We start from the raw sequence: 25,443 nt of genomic DNA on the forward strand, positions 1-25,443 counted from the left end.
GTTATTCTAATAAAACTGTTAATACTAAAAGTATCAAATAAGAATGTTATGCATTAATATTTCCTAATAGTACATTTATTAAACAGTATTTTAGTCTCAAAATACTAATGAATATATATATATATATACGTGTGTGTGTGTGTGTGTATATGTATGTGTGTGTATTCTAATTGTATTGTATTGACATCACTGCTGCAACATGAAGTTTTGTGATCTGTTGTGACCAATGATCTTCATGACACAATGAAACTATTAACTATTAAGATTGTTACAAGAAGTTCAATAGATTCTGCTCACTTTGGGAAATATGTTCTGTTAACTTTAAAAGTCATACATGGGCTTCTATTTACCATGAAGCCTTTATTTTGCCCAAACGTGGGCATAAATGGTCCTGAGAAAAACTAGATTCAATGTTGTTGTCAGGCTGTTGGTGACTTTTAGCTCGACGTTTCTTAAGCAAACTCAAATTTTTTAAATGTCTTTCATTCTGCAGTACACAAAACGATTTGCTTCTAAAGCACTAAAAGATTTTCCCAATTGGCAAGTGCCAACTAAATGTAGGCTGTCATTTACGCTTTTATTAGCTGACCATTTCCTCACACTGAAAACAAAATCATGCCTAACATGGAGTGCTTTAAAAATAGTGTTTTATGAGGGAGCTGTCATAAATGATCCCTATGGCAGTGCAGCAGTTTGGCATTATTTTCAGGAGGAGGAACATTCCTCCAAACATGAGTGCCTATTTTTTGATGGTGTAAGATGACGATGGTCCAACAAAGAAGTCTTTGTCAAAGCTGTTAGGAAAGCAGGACATGATGTGTAAGTACAACAAATGATAGGCAAATGACAAAAGTAGGGCTGTCAAATGGTTAAAATTTCTTATCAAATTAATCAGAATTTTCAGTGGATTAATCAGGATTGATCACTATTTGCAATTACACCTGAATTCTAACCATTTTTTTTCCGAAATGCATACCAAAAGATAAAAAACAGGACACGGATACATAATTTTTATACCATGTCCGTTTATTAACACAGCCAAATAATGGTGGTTTAAATCAAGATGAAACAAACTACACGCCATAATATTTGTTTTTATATGTCCCATCGCTTCCTCTTTGGCATTCCTGGCATTCCAGGATGTACAATTTACAGTATACATTGATCAGAAAGCAGTGGCCTACCACATTTTTGCACAATTTGAGTCATCTGTCGCATTTTTATGTAAAAAAAAAAAAAGTTCAATAAAACTTTTAAATCAGACCAAAGAACAATCCTTTACCTTTTCCTCAATTCTTTAATCCAGTTGCTCAAAAATCCAGTTCCTAACTACTATAACATGTTGCACTGAAACTGGTCTTTCAAATCTACTGAGCTTTATCATCTTTCAGCCAGTTGCTGAGGGAAACTAACTTTTTCACATTTTCTGAAAATAAAGCTGACCTTTTCTTGTTCACAATGTGACCTGCAACTGCAGGGAACAGTGGTTGCAGGAGTGGCTAGATATTTGTGAGCTAGTGAGGCCAGCTTCTCATGGGCTCCTGAATGAGGTGTCCACCAAGGGGCAGTCCTCCAATTTAACGGTGGGCTCTGCTCTGTACCTCTGTATGGCAGGTTGGATCTCTTCATCTTTTGATTCTGAATCTGAACCCATTTACAGAAGGCTGATTTTCTTGACATTTATTTTTAAGTATAACATGTCTGTTTCGAAAACGATTTGTCTTTGTTTTAAAAACGACTCTTCCTTGTCTTGAATACGACATTTCCCCTTTTAACTCACTGTCAAAAATAAGTCACAGGGCCACAAGCTTATATATCCAGTCAGGAAACAGAATGTTCAAATGGCACATGCTACTGAGGTTTCTTTATTAAACTAAAAGAAATTTGATCTCATAATGGAGACATTTTCTTGTTACCATAACTCTGTTGAAAAATTAAATAAGAAAGATGATAAAACTTTGATCTCTGACCGCATTTTGTTGGTGCGAGCTGATTGTGTAAACAACGCATCAGCCGATAGTTTTAGACCCAGAAGTGGTAAAAAAAACTGCCTGAAAGTGGCAGCAGGCATGGCACTCTGTTCATTAGGTGCAAAGAAAGTTGCATGTATGTCAAAATTGGTTGATATCAGGAGGATACCATAACAAAAACAGCTAACCTAACTCAGAGCTAAAGTAGGCTAACTGGCGGCTGACCTTTGCTGCAGTAAAAAAAGATTAAATTAAAACGGTCAGCCTACTTTAGCTCATGCTCTGCTGTCAGTTGACCACAAATAACCCACCAGAGAGGAAGGAACAAGACAAATCCTTTATTGATGAATGAATTTAGCGTATACAGCATTTAATGTGTAATCAAAACTTATGTGATCATGATATGGGTGCACAAGAAAGTGACGCCCTTTTTTTTTACTAAATGAAAGCTTTTCATTTATATCATTAAAGTAGTAAGTCAGTTCATTTCTGTATACGTTTCATTAACTTGCATTGAATTTTCAACAGTGTAGAAAAGGTTCAGGTTTATGAAGTCAGATCAGTAAAATAACAAATGCAACCTTAAGTGAATGGGTCCATAAGTGGTGTTTTCTGTTGAAAATGAGAAGTTTTCTGTGGTTTTCTTCAACCATGGCAGAACGTTGCCATAATCAATGACCAGTCTGTTTACAGCTGGAGGTTTCGGTCAGCTAGTGTCAAAGATTTAGAGCACAGTGACTGTTAGAATTTAGAAAAGTAGACAGACATCCTACGGGCACGCAGGGCATCTGCATACCCCATGTGTGCAGCATTTACCTTCGGTCAGAAAGGGAACAGTACATGCACCTTACTGACGACTAGAGTGTGGCGTAAGGACACCGTACAACATCCCCCAACTGTTATAAGCCTAACATTACATTACATTAGCCTCACAAATATTTCATGATACACTGTCCACACGCATGGCAACCGTACCTTTTATATATGGCTACAGAATAAATGAAAGGCAGAGTGAAAAAAGCTGCTGACTGTGACATTAGTTGTCTCTTGAAAATAAAGTTTAACTTGTGAAATGTACCTGTCATTTATTGATCAATGGTTTACTGTTATATATAAAATTATATCACAATATAAAATATTACACCCTGGTTCCACTAAGATTGTGTATGTAATAACTGTTAGTATTTCAGCTCAGTTCACACACATATCTCAAGGAGTGTATAGTGTCAGGTCGGTTAAACGTGGAAAGCTAAACCCCATGCTAGACAACTAACCATGGTCCCACCTGCGCATTGCAAAGGCATTGGAATGCAACAGTCATACGGCATAACAAATATAGAGAAAAAACATTTAAAAAAACTAACGAAAAACACTATGATTTATTGTTCCTCAAAATACAAATGCACCTTTAATTTTCCAACATCCATAACTTCTGGGCAAAATGCTTCACAGTCGCTTCTAAACTAAAATGAAAAAACGAAAGGCTCCCTCAGTTACATGACTGTCTCGTCATCTTCACTCATGAGGGAACCGTTCTGGAGCTCCTTCAGAATTTCTTTGTGTTCTCTTTCATCCATCTTCAGAACATCAGGCAGGGAATATCTTCCTTGAAAAGACTGTAATTTGCACCATTTGGCTGCCTGAATGGTGTCATGCAGTAAAGCCTCTTCTTCCTGCACAGAAAAAAGGTAATTCATAAAGTAGATACTGGAGATGGCACAAAACAGTTAGCCAAGAAGGCTACATACATTCCTTCATGTCCCACTGCTAGTCGTCATGTCACCTTCCCCTACAAAGGGAATAGAATGAAAATGAAAATATACAAATTGCACTAAAAATAGATCCTAGACATCCCCACCTCTTAAACATTTATAATAAATACAATATTATATTATATTTACCGTAAATTCCGGACTACAGCACGCACCAGATTTAAAGCCGCATATTCAAATTTAAGAGCAAAAATCAATTTTTTAATTATACGAGCCGCGCCATATTATAAGCCGCTGGCCTAACATGCAGGCACACACGCACATACACCTGCAGAAGCGCGCCGGACCAATGCGGCGCGCACGCACATACACCTGCAGAAGTGCGCCGGACCAATGCGGCGCGCACGCACATACACCTGCAGAAGCGCGCCGGACCAATGCGGCGCGCACGCACATACACCTGCAGAAGCGCGCCGGACCAATGCGGCGCGCACGCACATACACCTGCAGAAGCGCGCCGGACCAATGCGGCGCGCACGCACATACACCTGCAGAAGCGCGCCGGACCAATGCGGCGCGCACGCACATACACCTGCAGAAGCGCGCCGGACCAATGCGGCGCGCACGCACATACACCTGCAGAAGCGCGCCGGACCAATGCGGCGCGCGCGCACATACACCTGCAGAAGCGCACCGGACCACACACACACACACAAAAAGATATTAAAAGTGAAGATTTTTTTAAAAAGTTTTTATTTAATCATCTTATTTTAAACAAATAAACAAATACCTAATGCAGCTACTCTAAAATACAACATACGTTTGTATCGGAACACACAACTACTTGTACACTATGGGTTGCTGAAGCTTTTTTTACTTAACAGTGCAAGAACAGTATTCAAGTTTCTTCTAATAACGTATAATTTAATAACTTATAACTTAACCAATACCACTGAATCCTACCAGAAAACATCACTGATCACTCTCCTGCGCGCTAAAACCATCAAAGTCCTCTAACTCAGTGTCCGAATTAAACAGCCTCAGGATCTCATCACTCACAAGGCCCACAGTCTCCTCGTTTTCGGTGTCACTTGAGTGCGCGCCGTATTCATCGCGCAGCAGCCCAGCCTTTCGAAACCCGTTGGTGATGGTTGATGTTTTGACACGGCTCCACGCACTTAAGATCCACTCGCAGACTTGAGTTAAAGATGCTCTTCGCATTCGTCCTGTTTTGGTAAAGGATTTCTCGCCAGCTGTCATCCAGGGCTCCCACTCTTCGCGCAGGGCCACCTTAAATGCTCGGTTCACGCTGATATCCAGTGGCTGTAGATACTTTGTGGTACCCCCAGGAATCACAGCTGGAATTGAGTTTGTACTCTTTATGGCAGTTTTCACAGAATCTGTTATGTGGGCCCTCATGCTGTCCATAACGAGCAATGTTTTTTTTCTGCGAAAAAATCCCCCTGTTCGCTTTGAATAGCACTCTGTGAGCCAGTCCTTCATCAGGCTCTCGGACATCCAACCTTTCGGATTCACTTTTATCACAATTCCCTTTGGGAATTTTTCCTTTGGCATTGTCAGTCGTTTAAAAATAATCATCGGTGGGAGCTTTAGGCCCGATGCTGCGCAGCTCAGAACGCAGGTGAAATGTGTTCTCTCGTGACTGCTTGTTTTCAGTATGACGGAGGAGTCACCTTTTTTATTTACAGTTCGAGTGAGAGGCAGGTCAAACGTCAGAGGGACTTCGTCCATGTTTATTATTTCATCCGGGCCGATAGAATTCTCCGCTATCTTTGTCTGCGTTTTCATAACAACTGACACAAGGATGGTACACACAAGTTTGCACTGGGGTAAAAAGAATGCAAATAGTCAGGTTTTTAAAATGTTTAAAAAAAAATATTTTAAAGTACAAAAATCTAAATAAATGTATAAAAAATCTATATAAGTAAATGGGCCATACCTTGAATTAACAACTTTAAATCAACAACATTTCAGAGACCAAACTTGATGGAACCAACGAGTTGACGAGTGCCAAAAGCAATGTCTCTGACAAATGTCGATTACACTGGCAGCCTCTTAACTTGCTCAAGAACCAATGGGCTGACAATTTTAAACAAGTGCCTTAGTTTTCTTTTTTTTCTCTATCAACTACTCTTATTCCCCAGTCAGAACATTTTTTTTTTAATCAAATGTCAAATATCATCACTCTTGCACATGTGATTACATCTCAGCTCAACAGGAGATTTTTCAGAGATTGTAGTTTTGGTGGCAGTTTGTTCTGTCCCAAACAGAACAAACTTTTGAAAGTGTTGATCATGCCTTTTGGATACTTCAAATTTAAAGCATAAGACAGACCAAACAAGATGCAAATTGCCTGAGGCAGATTATGCAGATTATCCAGTACTATACCTCCCTCCACAATGACTGCAGTAGACACTCGGTCAAGGTACAGTTTATTCGGAATGAGAGGATCTTCTTCATCAATAACAGTCAGCACCCCAACGGACACTTGTGGCCAGCCATCAACATCACATGCCTGAATAAGACCAAACAATACAAATATTACAACAGGGAAACGTGAAAATCCACAGTTTTACATCATATCTATCTATCTATCTATCTATCTATCTATCTATCTATCTATCTATCTATCTATCTATCTATCTATCTATCTATCTATCTATCTATCTATCTATCTATCTATCTATCTATCTATCTATCTATCTATCTATCTATCTATCTATCTATCTATCTATCTATCTATCTATCTATCTATCTATCTATCTATCTATCTATCTATCTATCCATCCATCCATCGCTGTCTGTCTATATTGTTATTTATTTAAGTTTATTATAAAGTTGATGATAATTACTTTGCAATTTCCTATAATTTGTCCTTTTGTCATCATTTTATTTGATCATTTGTGCTGCAATGCTGCATGAATGCTAATTTGTCCTTCTATTTAACAGTCTTTAAACTAATTGCTGGAGGTTTGTCAATTTGTAAATGCTTTAACACCATAGACCAAGACCCACTGTGTTCTACTACTGGTCACAATTGTTACCAGACAAAAGATCAATTGTTTCATGGACTTTTCAATATTTTATTATTTTTTCTTAATTGACGTTGATTGTTTAATATCCTTACAAATACAATACACATTTAGTAACACTTACAGGTTCATTAGTTAACATTCATTAACTGCATTAGTTAACATGAACTAAAAATGAATTGCACTTATAAAGCTGCACTTTATCTTGTATGTTAAATGATAATTTCAACATTTACAAATACTTCATTAAAATCTTGTTAACATTAGTTAATGCAGTTAATGAACTTACTTTTGTATTGTATAAATGCAATGAAAATAAAGGTAAACTTTTCCTGATTTATTTTCTCTGATCACCATTCTAGCTTACACTGAATTGCCACATTTTGGAGCCTTCGTCTTTTTACTGCACTCATAGGATGTAATCAAGATTAATCTTAAGTGTTGTCTCAATAAAAGGGCAGCAAACACTACCGGTCAAAAGTTAGGAAAAAGGTAGTTTTATCAATTTTTAAACAAATGTTGTATTATTTTAATACTTTAAAAAAATTATGAAAAAGTTTTTTGGTAACTAGTAGAGTTTTTGGTCAAACAACTTTCGGAGCACAGAAGTGCAATTGATGACAATTCTTATTTTTTGGAAGAAGTAACCCTTTTAAAAAATTTTTACAATGAGAACTTACATTGCAGGTGTTGTAGAAGTTAATGGCATCAACACCAAGCAGGATAGGTAAGCCCCGGAGCACAAGAGTGCGCATTGCTGTCACGTCTGCTTCTTTCTAGAAGTAGATAAAAAAAAAGAGATCAAGTTCAAGATCATGAAACTTTAAAGCTACAGTAAAAATAAATTAGCTTACTTCACCCAAAGATTTAAATTCTGTCATTGATTATATTAATTATGTCACAGAATAATAAACAAAATTAAGGCTGCAGTAAACTCACCCATGTATTCATTTGCTGCATAAGCTCATCCAATGTCTCTCCAACGGTCCCTTTCTTTGACTTGAAGATTGTGACAAAGCGTGGCGTGTAGCGATCCACAGCACCATAAACGTTACTCTGCAGATCTGTGGTGACTAACCTGTTAAACTCTGCAAACACATACACATGCAACAAAAAAAAGAAAAAAACTGAGTGTTGGGACAGTGTGGACATTTGTTAATGTTTGGTCCAATTCTAAAGACAAACCTAAACAGAATTCAGTTTCTCATGGTCGAAAGAGTAATATGAATAAGTACTTACTTGTCTCTGGTATTGGCCGTTGCCGAGTGAAGCCTCCATGTTTTAAACGATAATGTTTTAACAAAAGTCCTCTTTTGTTTTCAGAAAAAACACAGTGCTTACAGTTCCACTGCATCTGCTAGAGATTATTTGAAGTGGACATATATTTTAAGTTGGTTTAGTCAACAAAATATTAACAAAATATAAAGTCCTCACCAGTGTATCAAGACCTGTTTGTGGAAGACCAATCAGGAGGCAGCTGCCAGAAGGACTTCCTCTAAAAAAATAACAAAATTTAATTAACAGGTTCTGCTTTGCAAAATTAAAGACACATTCCTTGATATGTGCATATTCTAAAAGCATTACAGAAAATATACCTTTAAATACGCTGTTCTATAAATATGCATGTGTGACTTCAGTACAGACCATTTTAAAACAGCGTTTCCTCTGATAACTTTCAGTAATGCTGTGCCAGTACAAAAAAAATGTTGGAAAAGAAAATTTTCATGTGATATTAAGATTTCTTAGTTTAACGTCACTTTTAACATTACTATGTATGTGTTTCGTATTTATGGCTCAGTATATCAGCAGTGATATAAAACAGTTGAGTTTGAGTAAAGAAACATTTTACAGTGCTTGTATTATATATTCTTAATTTACTGAATTTAAAAATAATAGTATAATGTTAATGTGAAATCACAAAACATATCAAAAATAACCACAAACGTCATCTCTGCATAAACTGTTACATATAACAGTAAATGTCGCCATTTCAACAGCTTTGTAACGTTAATCATTTATAAACCAAAGCCAACAGATGGGAATGCATCAGGGAAAATGGTAAAATAGAAAACCATAATTGTATTTGGAACGATTAAAACAAAATTTTAGTCAATCCAGGAACCGTTGTGGTACCTGATAGTTTTATATGTAAAAAAAAAAAAAAACAGGCCAAATCATCTTCTTCAAGATCTGAATAAATCAAAATTATATGCTAACTGTTACACATTAAGGAGCTCAGCAACAATTAGCAACAGACAGTTAAAAAAACCATTCACTCAAATGTTGCATGCTTGATTACTTACCTTATTATTATTCTTTTTCTTTCAAAAAAGTAACGAAGCTCCGGATAAAAACGTAGGTGGCCTCTCAACGTCTTTCCACATCTGGAGAATTGGCGCCAAGATACGTACAAATTACGCATGCTCTTGCAGTGCCGCTTCTTTTTCTTCGTTTTTTTCTGCACATTAGGTACGCTTTATTGCACTGCTGCCTCTCACTGGTGTAATAACGTCATTGCATCCTTTGTTGCTACTTGCTTGTTTCAAGTAAGTGTCACTCAAACAATTAAGTAAATTGTTATTTTCAACCTGCAATTGACTGTAACTCAACAAAACCTAGTAAGAAGTATGTATTTTATATTACTGAGTAAAGTTAACTAAGTATATGTGAGTCAGGAAAGCTATTACAATTTACAGTGTATAACACCACGACGGCCCACCTTTAAAATTTTCTATTTTCATCTCGGAGGCGATCGCTTTAGCCTTCAGCCTTATTTGTACAGTGGAGACACCGCGGCCACCTGCTCTTTGAACGTTCACCCAGTCCTCCAGGAAGTTTTCAAGCTCAGGCCATCTGCTATGGTTACCTCTGAAAGCTTTGGTTGTCTTTTTGCACTGGCTCAGTTTTTCTTGCTGGAGCCTCCATCTTCTCACCATGGATTCGTTTATGCCAAGATTACGGGCGGCAGCTCGATTTCCTTCTTTCACTGCCACAGCGATCGCTTTTAACTTAAAAGCTGCATCATACGCTTTTCTTCTCGTATTCTCCATGTTGATGAGGGTTAGTAACGACTGAATGTAATATTATGGAAGTGATTACCGTAATCATACAATTTCATTGGACCCCTTTGAACAACTCATTCATTATTGGTCGACTGTTACTGGGGAACATATTTTTCCCGCCGCGAAAAATTAGAACGGAAGTTGTGATTAATCATACAATTTCATTGGACCTCTGAACTACTCATTCATTTTATTGGTCGATGTTTTTCCCGCCACTGAAAAAATAAATAAAAAAGCCGCCCCATATTACAAGCCGCCGTGTTAAAAGTGTAGAAAAAAAGTAGCGGCTTGTAATCCGGAATTTACGGTATTTTAAGTGAAGGGAATATTGAATGAACTTGGTCATTTCTAATCATTGGTTTGGTTTTGAACAGCCATGGTCTTACTATTATGAAAAACACACCCCAGTTGTTTGAGCACCCTTGCTTTGCCAGACCCTGGGGGTGTGGAAAAAAAGTTTTGATTAAAGGATGGCAAGCAAATGGAAAACTTAAGCTGATGCAATGAAAAATCAAACCGGATCATCATTTCTGCCAAGTGTCAAGTGCAATGTGTACACAGTGTAACATAAAGGAAAAACAAGTGCAGCATCTCTATATATACACACAAGAACTACAATTGAAGCTAACTCAGGAAAAGGTGGGAACTTGAGTAATTTATTCAAACGGGCTCAAACAGAACAGCCCAACTCAAACGGGATCTATGGTTCTGCTTCCATTGGTTCAATGAGTAAAATGAACAGTAGGGCTACACGATATGAGGAAAACTCTCAATGCGCAATATTAGTGATGAATATTGCGAATGGCGATATAACTTGCGATACATAAACAAGACAACCAAAAAAATAATTTACATTTTACTGAAACAGTTTAAATAAGACTCAAAACAGCTTAAATTATACTCCAAATGAACCTCGTCTACATAGGAGGCATCTAACATAAAAGGACTCCATCCGATTGGTCAATGATGTAAAGAGGTCCATCCAATTGTTCAAATGCATAAATGGATTTATTTGATTTATTAAATACTTCAAGCTGTCATAGGACACAGCGATATGCGTATTACAAATCTTGTTTTCGAAATAACAATATCAATCAATTAACACAAAACCATTGATCTTAATTAAAAATAAAAAGGCAAGTTGTTTAAAACTGAACTACCACCGTCCAGATCAGACATTGCCCGGCGCTCTAGAAACCTGATTAGATGTGTTCTAATCTCATCTCTCCAACCGCTGCCACTTAGCGGATATAGATAGAAAATCTCCCTGGCCTGTGGCCTCAGCAGCTTTTAAATGTTAAAAGTATAGCAATTTCTTTGTTGTTGTTTGTTTGGATCAACAAGAAAATAAATTATGAATGTGCTTACACAGAGTGTCGGGGAACAAAAGCAGAGATGATGATCCACTGCAGACTGGCTGCATTGTCCTGTAAAAAAACAACAATAGCAAAACATGGTTTAAAAATCCTACTCAGTATTGGCTTACAAAAACATGAGTAAGTGGCAAATTACCGGAAGGTGCTCCATCGGGTTTGCTGATAATGGTGGGAACCAAGTGGGAGTGACATGGCTGTTGCAGCAAAAACATGCTCCACTCTCTGTGACGGACAAAGAGTGATTTTCATCCTCACAGCTACAATTGATGATAATTTAAATTCGTGAAAGAGCTGAATTACCCTCTCAGTTACCTTAAGACAACTGTTGAGGATCTAGCAGAGTACATAACACAAGGGTTGTAATTTAAAATAAGGGTGTTAGAAAAAAAATCGATTCAGCAATATATCGCGATAGTTCATTTGGCGATACTTGCATCGATTCAAAATTCTGTCAGGACGATATTTATTTAAATATTTCTGAGTGTCCTTCAGTGTCTGACTGTTGTTTTCCACTTCACCCTCCGACCACTAGTTGGCAGCAGAGCACACTGAGCCTCTTTAAGCAGCTCTACTCTGCACAAAACAACAGGAAGACCTCCGCCAGAGGCAGCTTTTTTTCGTTGTTATGAGATATCAAATACTTAGTTTTACTTGGGATGATACCGAACCAAATCTCTGCGCCATGTTGCTGCCAGTAACATATAAAAACGTGGATTGCTGTGTTTTTTAGTGGCTCAGATAAGAAGGAGTGAACCACTGCAGCTACACAGAGGCTAATGGTAATACACTTCTATATTTTAAGTTACCAAAATAAAAGCACTACAGGTTTGCCTGGGTAAAAGCAACTTATGTATGAGATACAATTGCAGTGCTTAACATTGTGATCATTAAATAAAGTGAATTTGACAATTTTATTCCAGGGAAAGATGTATTGAACTTCAGGTAGAGTTTTTTCGAAGTCATTTTTTCAAAAAAGAGAAAAAAAATGTGTTCCAGAACAATATACGGGATTCGTAGCGTATCGTGGGGCGCGTATCGGAATATGTATCATATTGCCAGACTCCTGCCAATACACACCCCTAATGTAAAACACTATAATATTCTTTATGAATAATTATCACAGCACATCCTCTATGCCTACCATCCCATCAACATCCTGTTCTAAACCCAGACTCCAAAAGTCAGGACAAGTCAAAATAGTGTTGTCCACCATTTCAATGTGGTCTCCTGGACTCTTGCTCTCATCCAGGACCTGGGTCAACTAGTAGAAGAAAAAAAAAAACTATTTAAAAGCCATAACCTGTGTAAGTTATAATTAGAATTGAATTTTGAAGCACTAAAAATTTCTAATTTATCACAGAATTTTAAGAAAATTTGCAAAGGCTCATATTATTTTAAAGAAAAGATAACAAATTAGAAAAGTGAAGTCCGTAAAACACTCAGGAGGGCTTTACGATAGAAAGCCTCTATTAGTCCGTGGCTATTTGTTGAAAGCTTGCAAACGTGTTTTGAGGCGTGTGTGGATGTTAACCACACTTTACCATTTGTTCCTGTTCCTCAACAAGTTTTCTGACCCCAGTATGCAATGGGAGGTAACAATCCATTGATACTAGTGACATCCGTCTGCTTGTTCATGGTGTATACTAAAAAAAAGAATGAAATGGAAATTAGTTATAAAATGTCAACTTTCTCTGTAAAATATGTAAATAGCAATGACTCAAACTCCTGAGGCTCTTGTGGTTCTTTTTCTTGGTCACTGGCAGAGGTTCCCTTTTGCGTCCCAGCGCGGGCAGGAGCTACAGATTTTTTTTTTTTTTAATTTGCATAAATTGAGATGAGGAAAAAAAAAATACATGAACATTTAATAAAATATCATACCTAAGACAACCCTCACATGGATGTCAGTTTGCATCTTCACAGTCGAAGGAACAATGTGGCTGTACTGAACCATAGCCTTTTGTTTTTTGCCATATTATAGTGGTGGAGTGTTTCTTTGAAAAAATATGTGGGTTGATGCGATGGTCATATTTAAAAAAGTAATTATTTTTCCTTTTCCTGAGAACAGCTCCACACATTGGCTGTTGACAGGTCAAGCAAGCTCAGGCACAAGCTCAAGCTTTTTTTAGAGCGTCTGTTCTGTCTTTTCTGTTGCCTTGATGTTATACATCATTTAAGGCAAAATGCTTTAAGGATCCAGTGAGTGGAGGGTGTCCGTCCTTGTCAGCTGGCATCTTTGAACTTCTCAGCCACGGCATGTTTAAAACAACCTTGCCCTCTGAGACCTGCTGGATGTTCTGTGGTGTTGGATCCTGTAACTTTCCATGAAAAGGTCCAAAGATTCCTGGCTGCCTGCAGTTAGCGTGTAATGCCAGTCCCCGCGCATTGTTGTGCACTATCACATTAGGGAAGTGCTTCTATGTCAGCAAAATATCAACAAAGTCACGTGGACTCTCCGCTCAAAGGTTGAACTTTACTGAGTACAGAACTCCACATGGACAAGTGATTTCAGCCCACCCACCTGTAAGACAACAGACCAAAAATATAATGTCTACATCAGTGGTCCAAATGAATTTCTTTAGTAGGTAAAAAAAAACCCATTCCGATTATGTACAAAAACATATTACCATCACATCGAAAGTAGTAACGGAAATTCATTTTCAAATGAGCTTTTCTTCAACGTACCAGAGGCACCCCAAACCTTCTCAAACACCTTGTTATAGTTGGACCTATTTGACATCTTCTCTCAGAGTCTAAGGACAAAATTTTGGAGCCTAAGCTGTCCACACCACACTTTTTGCAAAGTGCCCTTACTTCCTGAACCTGTGTTGATAAGAGTAATTATTGTTAAGAATGTCACGTGCGGGGTTGGCTCGAGAGCCGGTAGGACCCAGATGCAGAGGCGGAGGCACGAGGATCAGGGACTAGTGGTTTTAATAAACAAAACCGAACACAAAGCGCTGCAGAGCAGGTTTTCAGAACAAAACAAAACTTACTTGATGTGGCGAGGAACATGAAATGAGAGCGTGGCGAGGACCAAGGAACTAGACAGCATGACATGAACACCAAGACAGAGTTAATGGACCAGCACAGGAGGAAGGCAGAGACAAGACTTAAATACAGACAGGGCAGAACAGACACAGGTGAACACGATCAGGGCAGATGGGGACCAAAGGAAGTAAAACTCAATAAACAAGGATAAATAAAACAGGAAACAGAACCAAACAAGACAGAACAAGAACTAAAACGAAAAACAAGACATAACAAACTCAAACCATGACAAAGAATCTGGTAAATACATCATAATCCTTGGTGACCAGTGATGATAGCTTGGGCGCACAACAAAAGGGTTCTTCCTACAAACTTTGGGATCAAATGGGATGAGTATTAGTAGTCATTGATCCATTTGTAGCCCCAAAAATGCAGAAAACATTACACTTTGTTGTGTTTTTAAACATGGCTTACCTGGGATCAAACTGAGACTTAGCACAGCATCCCAAAAGTCCATTATGTCTACATGACCACCATAGTCATCTGGGGGGCTTTGGATTTCAGTCACTATTAAAGCAACAGTTATGTTATATATAAATTAAAAATGTAATAAGTAATAAGGACAATTAAGTCATTGACCAAAAAAAGATCACTAAATGTGTTGGTTTTGTCAGGGCCCTTAAAGTGAAGCTATGCCTGTGGTATCTTCTCCTTCTGTGGTCTAGATCAGTGTTTTTCAACCTTTTTTGAGCCACGGCACAATCAAACTTGACAAAAATCCCGCGGCACACCAGCATCCAAAAATTAAAAAAGGAGAAACTCATAGTCTGTATTGATCTACAGTCCCTCCGCAATCTCACATACATTTTTGTGATAATTGTGGCAGAAAAAGCTGGACGTTACAGCTGTTTTTTCTAAAAGATGTAATAAAAGTTAAGTTAGAACATTTAAAAATTGTTTGATGTGTTCGTTGTGGTTTCAAGACGTTTAACAACGAAGACTCATTGTGCGCTGAGATGCTGTCACTTTAACCCAATGCATCATGGGAGATATAGAGCAAACACCCGCCGAACGCAGACAGACTCGCTTCTCTGAGCTTCATGGTTTTGTTCACTTGTTCCATGGTCTGATACCGGATCCCGCAGAAAGCTACACCGCTAAAGACGAGCTTTAGCTGGTATTTTTGTTGGAACATAGCGACTTTATGAGCAGAATCGGAACAATGGAAGTGAAGACTTTAACCACTTCTGATTGGTCAGACTGATGACGTGTGATTAAGCCTCCAAGAATGATTGGTGGAGACAGTAAAAGGGGCCGGACTTTTCCGAAAACAGCTGAAGCTACGGCTAAATCGCGGTACCATCATTCTTATCAAAGTGTCTTTAATAGAATCAAATAAACACAAAGAAAAAAGTCTTTTATTCATTCATTCATTCATTTTCTGCCGTTTATCCCTTTCGGGGTCACGGGGCTGCCAGAGCCCATCTACTTGTGGGCGAAGGCAGGGGACACCCTGGACAGGTTGCCAGTCTGTCGCAGGACCACAATCACACACCCATTCACAGTCACACTCACACCTATGGACAATTTAGATTAAACAATTAACCTATGAAGCATGTTTTTGGACAGTGGGAGGAAGCCGGAGACCCCGGAGAAAAACCACGCATACATGGGGAGAACATGCAAACTCCACACAGAAAGGTCCCCCATTGATGTTGTTTTTCATGTCCCCCAGCCAGGACTTGAACCAGGGGCCTTCTTGCTGTGAGGCAAGAGCGCTAACCTCTGCGCCAAAAAAAAGTATTTTATGATCTTTCATATTCATAACTACTCAGTGTTTTATAAGGCCCTGTTTGGATGAACACAGAGCTGATATCCTTGAGATGTTAAATGTTTTTAGGTCAGTTAACTTAATGAGGGGAATTCCCCATGGCACACCTGACCATCTCCCACGGCACACTGATTGAAAAACACTGGTCTAGATGATTTCTATGACTTTACTGACAGCTGTCTGTGTCTGAAAATAATTAACAGGACAGGAGTAATGTAATTCTATTAGATTTTAGAAAATGTTATTCAATCAACATTTTTCCAAGCATGCAAATATTCACCTGTAAAAAATTTCTTATAATGAGAGACACAGGTGCAAAGACAAGATTAGATGGTTGTCAAAGTTGTGGATGTCATCCTCCCACTGCTGGTATCGATATATTATGCCACACCTGAGGCATGACTTTCTGTATGTTGATACATCTAAAAACAGAAACAACAACAATAAACTATTGTTATTGGTTATATCTAATTTCAAATTAATTAAATAATAATTTGTAAGACTCATGTACTGAAATATACCGAGGATGAGAAGGTGATGGATGGACCTGTAACGGTACTAACTTCAATTCAATTCAGTTTCATTTATATAGCCCAAAATCACAACAACAGGCGTCTCAATGGGGTTCGTACCGGTAATTGTAAAGTGAACATAAAATCATAAGGATTATGAATTCATAGAATTCAATTGGAAAATTCTAAACTGAACTAACTAAGCAGACTAAACTAAACTGAGCATCCCTGCCCTTAGACCCTCCTTCACGGGAAGGAAAATCTCCTCAAAAAAACCTTGGGGTGCCTACATGAAGGAGGGATCCTCCCCCAGGACAGACAGGCAATGCACCAGTACTCTTAGAGAGAATTTTCTTATCTAACTTCACAACTACATATTTAAATAGTCCAGCAGATGAACTTCATCCAGATGAAGTTGGGGGACGGCTGGGGGCGTGAACGAGCCAGAGACAGGATCCAGTCAAGTGTAGGAGCAGGAGTAGAGACGAGCCAGAGACGCGGTACATAGTCAGGTACAGGGGCACAGATGTGCCAGGGGTGAGGACCACAGCCAAGTGCAGGTGCACTGACGAGCCAACTGGAATCTAGAATCACTACCACTCCCCCAGAGGGGAGTAGAAAAGCGGGACAGTACATGAGTCGCACTGAACCAAACAGGGGCATGGACAACTAAATGATCAAGAATAGAGGAGAAGAAGAGAGTAGAAGTAGATGAGAATAGAGGACAGAATCCCAGTGCATCATACTTTATCCCGCTTCAAACTTCTAGTTCGTTTCAAACTTCTAGTTTGAAGCTGAAACAACCTCACAAACAACTTCAAACTTCTAGTTAAAGCCGGCCAACTAACAACTAATTGTTATTGTTGATTTTAATTTAAACATGTTAACAGTAAGTTAAATATTCTCTAATTACCAGCTATAAGCCTGTCCAAAGAGGAATATTTTAAGCTTAACTACTAACCTTAAACTACACCTGTGCTGGTCAGGATATTGGCTTTTGGGGGTTATTATTTGTTGCTCACCAAGTGGGTATTCACACTCCAAACATTTTGTTTCTGCTGGGATAAGGTATTTTGGAAAGCTGTCCTGTGTTCTCCCATCTCTAGACTGTTCAATGAGAGCCTTGTGTAGTTCTGCTGGAAACTCTTTCTATGTCAAAAAGTATTTGAGCATTTTTAAAATGGACTTGTCATTTGGTGGATAAATGAATGTGCAGCTGCTTGAATCTTCGCTGGAATCCTGGAATCCGTCAGGTAACTCTGCCTCAGTACTTTTCACCTTCTGAAACGACTCCCCATTTGTGACAAAGAGGTGCCATTTTGCAATGGCTTTATGATTTGCAGGACTATCTTGCTTTTGAGCATGAACAATGCCAGCTGTTATATTTTCTGTCAAATGCAACTATCAATCAGCCCAATATACTATAATATGTGATTTTTGGCTCAAAGACAGATTTGAATTTTCGATGATGGACCATAGTCAGCTGCACCGAAAGGGGCACACCCTCTGCATCTGCTTTTTTTTACAGTGCAACAGACTGGTCTTCCTCTCTTCCCCAAACCATTTCTAGTCTACCATCCTTTCAAATGCCTCCTCACATAGAGTGACATTTTGGTTGTCAGCTCGTGGGCGGTACGGTAGAGATTTGACATGGTGGCACTCATAGGACAGTATTCCGCTTCTGTGGGCAAAGTCCCTATTGAGCCAGACTTGGTCAACCTCACACACTATTTTATGACTCAGCCCCCAGGTTTTCGTCTAACCATGTACAGGCTTTGCTGGACCACAGAATCATTTCTCAACAGCAAACACACCAGTTCTACATCCAGACACTGACTGGATAAAAACCTTTTTTATGGGAAACTGTCTCAAAATGCTGTGTGTGTTTCTTCCTGGAATGCATTTTGAATTTTTTTTAATAAATCCCTTTTGCAGTGAGGACAAGTAATGTTTGCATCTTACGTCTTTCCTTTATTTTTTTTCCCTGAGATGGGGGCTCTGAGGGCTGCGATGGTGGTTTTGGTGGGTCAGTGGAGTCACTGTTCTGGCCTCTGCTTTCCATTTAGGTGTTTCTTCTTCATGGGGCTGTCCCAAATGCTTGAAAAACTGTGACCTATTGACCAATGTTGCCAGACGGTACCAACAGTGAAAGTGTGACATATAGCAACCTTAGCCACACTTAATGACTGTAAATTCTAAATGAGGAATGATAGGAACATATTGAAACACTTTTGTCTTACACACTTCACATTCATAAGACTTAAGGTTGTGCCGGAATTCCTTCACTACTCACTATATAGTGCACTCTTTAGTTTGTTCACCATTTTTTAGCGCTGTCCGAATCTTCAATTTAAAAACTTGAGAGCCCTAGATATTTTTGATTTTTAATGAACCATCAACGTTTTCATCTTCAGAAGACAGTAGACTCATAAATTTTTATTGCAAAACACTCACGTCAATTAGATTTTAACTTTTAAAATCCAGGGCACTACATAGTCCCGCACTATATCGTTTTTTGGTAGTTAGGGATTAGGGTGGGAATTCGGACACAGCCTAGATGTACTTTTGTGTTTCACGGATGAATAGTTTTTCATGTGGTGGGCCACAGCATGCTTTGCACCCTAGTAATGGCTAAATGGACAGTGGAAAGTGTTGTTTTGTTTTTTTGGCGTTGGTTTTTCATCGTCCAATAAAACTGTAATGTGTCTCTTTATACAAAGACACAAATTAAACAGGTGAAAAAAAAAACAAAGAAAGAAAGTTTTACAGACCTTGGAAGACACAAAATAGCTTGACATTACGAAAGTCCCAGGAGAGCCGCAAGCTAACCAGCTCCGTGTTAAACCTGAACCACGTATAGACCGATGGAAAAAAAGCACAATAGATTTGAAAATACAAATAAAACCTATATCAAAGTAACGGCAAAATTGTGGTGGAAAAGCGAGCAATAATCACAATAGAGCTTTGTTTTCATTAACTTACAGTCATTTTGTTGATGCAAAACCTCCATTTCGAAAAGATCTACATCGCATCGCTGCACATGGAAACGAAGAAGAAGATGGCAACTGCGCTGATGAAGGAGAATGGCATATAGTGGGCGGAGCTCCACGTGGGCGGGATTAAACGTTGAGCTTTGCCCTGTTCCGCAGGCTGCAGCCAGAGGCTTCTCTACACGGAGGCCCAATGAACTAGGGGTGTGTATTGGCAAGACTCTGGCGATACGATACGTATCCTGATACGCGCCCTGCGACACGATACGTATCCCGATATTTTACCTAAACATGTTTTCTTTCTGTTTTTTTAAATGTGACTTTGAAAAACTCAACCTGAATTTTAATGTCTTCCACTGTAATAAAATGGTCAAATTCGGTTTAATGATCACAATGTTAAGCACTGCAATTGTATCTCATATATAAGTTGTGTTTACCAAAGCAAATTCATAGTGCTTTTATTTTGGTAAGTTAAAATATAGAAAGGGAACAGTCAACATTGTCTGATTTAAAAAAAATTTTTTTTTCAGCATAAGAAAAAACAAAGAATGAATGAGCCTTAATCAATAAGTTTCTATTGGGGAAATAAAATGCTGTTTCTCTAATGCTTTTAAACAGATCAGGAGCCTGAATGGCGCTTTAAAAATAAAGGGTGGGGGACACACACTGATTCTTTCCAGAAACAATAAAGTGTGATAATGAGCAGCATGACTCTGCACAGGAAAGTGCAGAGTCATGTGCAACGAAGGAAAGTTGCTTTAATGTGACAAAAAGGCGCTTTGTTTACATATCTGCTCTGTTGCACCTTTGCAGCCACGCTTCTCACACACGGAAGTAAACTGGTATCGCTGATCACCACAATGTCAGCCTTTTTCAGAGCATTGTAGACATCCCTCTGATCCATCAGGTCCCTAAACTAGAATTCAGTGCTTTGAGGTTCTGCAGAACTTTAGCCCGCTTTGCTAGCATGTTAGCAGATGCTAAGCGCATTAGCCTATTAGCTGCTGTCGTGCTTCATTGTCTATCTTATTTATCTGAGCCGCTAAAAATCACAGCAATCCACGTTTTCATATCTTACTAGCAGCAACATGGCTCAAAGTTTCTGTTTGGTATCCATTCAAGTAAAAACTAAATAGTTCATGTCTCATAACAACAGAACAAGCTGCCTCTGCTCTGGCTGCAGTCTTCCTGTTGTCTTGTGCAGAGTAGAGCTGCTCAAAGAGGCTCCGTGTTCTCTGCTGCCAACTAGCGGTCGGAGGGTGAAGTGGACAAGAGTCAGACACTGAAGGACGCTCAGAAATGATTAAATAAATATCGATCTGGCAGCATTTTGAATCGATACAAGTATTGCCAAATGATGTATTGCGATATATTGCAGAATGGATTTTTTTCTTACACCCCTACTATGAACCATAAGGGAACTGCAAGACACACCTGCAGTCCCCTTTAGATGTAGCCGGTTTTGTCTACGATCCTCAATGAGGCCAGACAACCCAAAAACCCTCAGAACGCGTACGGGTCAACCCTCCATAGGGTGCATGTGACGAAAGATTATTTAGAGGAAATGTTCACACTCTAAAACAAGGCTGGCCAACCCTGGTCCTCTAGAGCATTAACCCTGCCTCTTTTTCCAGATCTCCCTGGACTGCTTGATGCTGACAACCTAAAATAAGTGTGTTCAGTCAATCAGGATGTGGAATTACTTGAGTCAGCTAATCAGCAGCAACCTGGTCAGGGACAAGTAGACAACAGGCAGGGTTATGGCTCTTAATGACCACGGTTGGCCAGCCTTGCTCTAAAACATTTGATCTTTTTTTTTCTTTTTTTTTAACCAAAATAAAGTCATTACTCTGTTGCAGGATTGTTTTATTTTCATGCAATTTTTTTAAATGATAAAATCACCCCTGAAATTAAAGTCTGATTCTTTCATTTTCAAATCAATGCTTTGGTTTGTACTGCACGTTTGTAATTCTATTGCAACAGGAATTTTCTCAGGGCAGGCGTTCCTACATGATTTTTTTAATTGGTTCTTACAGCTTGATAAGTGGAAATGCAACATTTCCCAATGGAAAACCTTTAAATGGAGACAAACTGCTTGTTTACAATATTAAGATAATTCTATTTCAAAAACACTTGGCCTTTTATTTAAGGTAAACTGAGTTTAACATTAAGCCAAAGAAAAGTGGGTGTCTGTATCGGCTAAGTTAAATGCAAAAGCTGATGTAAAACCTTGTGTACTTAGACAGATGTGCTTTATTTCTACGTAATTGAACAGGGCCCCGCTGTGATCGTCCCCTGCTGTTTATGTACGGGATCACTGACAAAGAAATGTCATTCATGTGTTTAGCTAAGACTAAGATTTAATGTTCCATTATTGTCAAAAAGCCTGATGTTATTATCCTCGGGCATATTGCTAGCTGAGGGTCACTTTGAAATAGTTACAAAACTAGACCATTAGCTTTCTGGATCAGGCTGTGTGATTGACGGCTTTGAGCAGTCAAGGATGTTTCATGTTAATCATGCCACTTCACAGGATGATAGAAAATGAGTTTTTAAAATATTTCTCCTAAGTTTGTTAAACTAGTTCTGTGCCAAAATATCTCAATTTAGCCCATGAAAAAAATAGGCAAATTATTGTCTTCTTATTTTGTTTTTTCTATAAGGCACATTTTCTATTCTGAAAAAAAGCCTTTTGGACATTTACCTTAAGTACAAAGATTTTTCAAAATACAATGTGGCATGTGCAAATGTTAACTCAACAGCAAAGGACATATTGGTCTAATTTTGAACATATTGAACTGAAACCAGAGCTAAACCAGAAAGGGTAAACAATGAAATTGAGGGTATTGATTGAATTACTGAAATTTGCCTCAGGCGATGAAGGGAAAGCAGTCAGAATGAATTTCATTGCAGGAGCTTGGCTGGGGAGGGATAGAAGTTGATCAATGTCAACATTTTAACCATGAAGGGAAATTGTGAAATGAATTGGATTTCTTTCATATTAATAATTCATTTGAATTCTGTGTACTGAAAATGTGTTGAAATATTCAAAAAAATAAATAAAAGGTTCATGTTTTTTGTACTTAACCTTTAGTCCACTCTTTCCTGATTAAATCTGATAAATCTGAGGTACAAACAACCAACCCTCCATCATATCTTAATGTTATGGCGGTTGCTGCTACGATAGAAACTTTGATCATTCCTTTAAGGTGTGTGTACTCTTTGGCACGAATTGTCAAAATAACCAAGTAACTGTTCTTTTATTGCAGGTTCATTTGAGTGCATTGCTGTAGTACAGTGATGTCCAAACTTTTTGCAAAGAAAGCTAGATTGGGTGAGGCGCTAATGTCTCAGGCTCAATGATTCTTTCAACTTTGAATGCAAATGAACTATCTAATGAACATTGTTTTGCAATAGCATCCTTTTCATTTCTTTACATAGAAACAGACACATCTTAAAATGTTCTTACCAAAATTATTGTTAATTTATACATTTTTCACACTGTTCATTACCAGTTAGCTTCTCATGGATAGCACGTCTCATCTGATAGTGCCTCTTGAAATTGATCTCCTAAAAAACAGCCAGTCTCCTCCCATGTTAGGCTGATCTTTCACAGAAAAAAATATGCCAGTTTCCACTTGTTCTGGAAGCTGTGCCGCACACTGTCAACATTTGTTTTTTATTTAAAATTAACATATTATAAATGAGCTAGAAAGTGTCACCAAAGTCCATACGACAGGTTTACAATGGTTTACAATGTAACTTGCCAACTACACACAAGGAATCATGCACGGACATTTTAGAAAATGACTGGGGTCGTAAATCCTTCATTTTATAAAAAATTAATGTTAGCTGCTTCCGCAAACAACAAGTGACGTCGTTCACCATTGAGTACTATTCTGCACATGCAGGTCACTTCTGGGCCATTTCCTGGTCACACAGGAGATTACAAAAGTACACGTTTAATTGGAAATATGAATGGCCTTGCAAAAGAATAGAATTTAAAAAAAAAAAGAATCGGAATTGAGCATTAAGCCCTGCAGTGTGAACGTAGCCATAGTGCCCCAGTTCCTGGATATTGTTTTTTTGGCAGCTAGTGACATAACTTTAAATAAATATATATCACATTCCTGGAGTGCACAACATATCTGATTACATCATTGTTTCAGGGGAAACCATGCAGCAACATGACGAGAGATTACACCAAATTCTGCAGTGACTCAAAGACAATCACTTGACAGTCAACTTAAAGAAATGTCAATTGGAATTGACATTGTCAATTGGAACAACTGGAATTCATGGGACACGTTTTATCCAAAAATGGAATTGGAGCAGCCCAGTCAAAGATCGAAGCTGTAGAAAACACACGACGAGCAACAAATGCTGCAGAAGTAAGAAGTTTCTTAGGACTTGTGAACTATTGTGGCAGATTCATTCCTGGTCTAGCAACAACTTCAAAGCCACTGAGGAAACTCACAAGACAATCTTAGAAATGGACATGGGGTTCAGAGCAGGAAAGTGCTTTTGCTGAGTTAAAAAGGCAGTTGACCAGTTCTCATGTAATGGCATATATCAGACAAGAGGCAGAAACACATGTGATTGTTGATGCTAGCCCTGTGGGATTAGGGGCAATTTTGAGTCAACAGCAAAGAGATGGAACGTTCAGGCCTGTTTACTATACAACCCGAGCTTTGTCTGACGTAGAGCGGCACTACTCCCAAACTGAAAATGAAGCTCTAGCTATTGTGTGGGCATGTGAGAAATTTCATGTGTTTCTATACAGAAAGGACTTTGTCTTGGTCACTGACCACAAACCCCTGGAAACCATTTACTCACCAAAATCCAAACCACCAGCAAGAATTGAAAGATGGGCTCTGCTGCTGCAACCCTACAGTTTTAAAGTTCTGTATAAACCAGGACCAAAGAATTCTGCTGATTCATTGTCATGGCTAAAAGTCAACCAGCCTGTACAACGTGGAACAATGGAGGATCATGTATACTGGGTGGCTCGGCATGCAGTGCTGCCGGCTTTCACTCCACCACAAATGGAGAACTTGTTAGCAGCAGACCCCACTTTGCCTAATGTGCGCAGCTGTATATAAACCAGTGAATGGAGGAAATTTGACCCTGTCTACCAAACCGTTAAAACTGCAGCATTCGAAATAAACGTGCACTTTTCAATAAAGATTATTCAAATAAAAGTGTTGAACAACAGGACCTGGCGCGACCGCTAGGGGTCTCCAAAACACGTTCAAAATAATCAGCCCATTAACAGAAGATTTAGAACACATTCATAAAACACTATTGTCTAGTCCTGCATTTGGGTCATCCTGATACACTGTGACACCATGAAGGTTTCCTGATTTGCATGAATGAGCCCATCTGCTTGTCTTTATGTGGTTTATTTCTGTGTTTTTATTGTTATTTTTCTAGGCGCTTCCCCCCTCCCGTTAGTCTCCTCAAACATTTTCAGGCAATTGCTGACTAGTTTGAGTGATCAAGCTAAATTGCCAAATAGGCCATTAATAGTTTATAAGGCCAAGGCTGACGAAAGACAGGCAGGGGGAAAACTCTGGGAAAGCTAATTAGTTTAGAGTTGGGGGGTCACTGGTGTCTTGAGATGGCACGGTGGGCAATAAAGATTACCATTATCACTTTCATTATAGTGGCTGAGTGTTTGGAGGTGCAGGAGGGGAGAGATGGGGGTGGGGGGTATATGATACCACATTGCTATATTGTTCCAGATTAAATAGGTCTGACAATTTGGGTTATCATAAAATAACAGCGCATATGGCGAGAGATTGTTTTCACACTAAAACTCGCTTCCTCCGTTTTATATCATTTCTATGGTCCATGGTAACCTGACTCAATGACATCTTATTTGGTGGAGAGGAACTCACCAGAGACGGAGCCTTTATTTCGAGTTCCATAAAATGTATAACAAGTACA

At 38.7% G+C, this 25,443-nt stretch overlaps 1 protein-coding gene across 3 annotated transcripts; it reads right to left on the minus strand.

Annotated features, from left to right (window-relative positions):
- Positions 1 to 3,482: 3,482 nt before the first annotated feature.
- LOC111949096 (uncharacterized) lies at positions 3,483 to 19,269 on the minus strand. 3 transcript variants are annotated; one of them, XM_078934358.1, is made up of 10 exons: positions 11,486 to 19,269; positions 11,310 to 11,395; positions 11,166 to 11,224; positions 9,039 to 9,119; positions 8,170 to 8,230; positions 7,975 to 8,092; positions 7,675 to 7,823; positions 7,416 to 7,511; positions 6,092 to 6,218; positions 3,483 to 3,643 (listed from the first exon to the last, which is right to left on the minus strand). In XM_078934358.1, exons 2-10 carry the CDS (start codon positions 11,322 to 11,324, stop codon positions 3,621 to 3,623), a joined length of 729 nt encoding a protein of 242 aa, XP_078790484.1. In that variant the 5' UTR covers positions 11,325 to 11,395; positions 11,486 to 19,269; the 3' UTR covers positions 3,483 to 3,620. The 3 variants fall into 3 exon arrangements, with proteins under 3 accessions (XP_078790484.1, XP_078790483.1, XP_023821211.2); XM_078934357.1 differs by lacking the exon at positions 3,483 to 3,643 and having other exon boundaries at positions 5,411 to 6,218; XM_023965443.2 differs by lacking the exons at positions 3,483 to 3,643; positions 11,486 to 19,269 and having other exon boundaries at positions 5,411 to 6,218; positions 11,310 to 11,467.
- Positions 19,270 to 25,443: the final 6,174 nt, after the last annotated feature.

Source organism: Oryzias latipes, chromosome 17 (assembly GCF_053564925.1).
Source record: "Oryzias latipes strain Hd-rR chromosome 17, Olatipes_Hd-rR_3.1".
In the NCBI taxonomy this organism is placed as follows: Eukaryota; Metazoa; Chordata; class Actinopteri; order Beloniformes; family Adrianichthyidae; genus Oryzias; species Oryzias latipes.

Coding starts and splice junctions, on each gene's coding strand:
- LOC111949096 (XM_078934357.1), bottom strand. Junction 8,231..9,038: donor AGAAAAAGAATAATAATAAG/GTAAGTAATCAA, acceptor TTATTTTTTTAG/AGGAAGTCCTTCTGGCAGCT. Junction 7,512..7,674: donor TGCAGCAAATGAATACATGG/GTGAGTTTACTG, acceptor ATCTACTTCTAG/AAAGAAGCAGACGTGACAGC.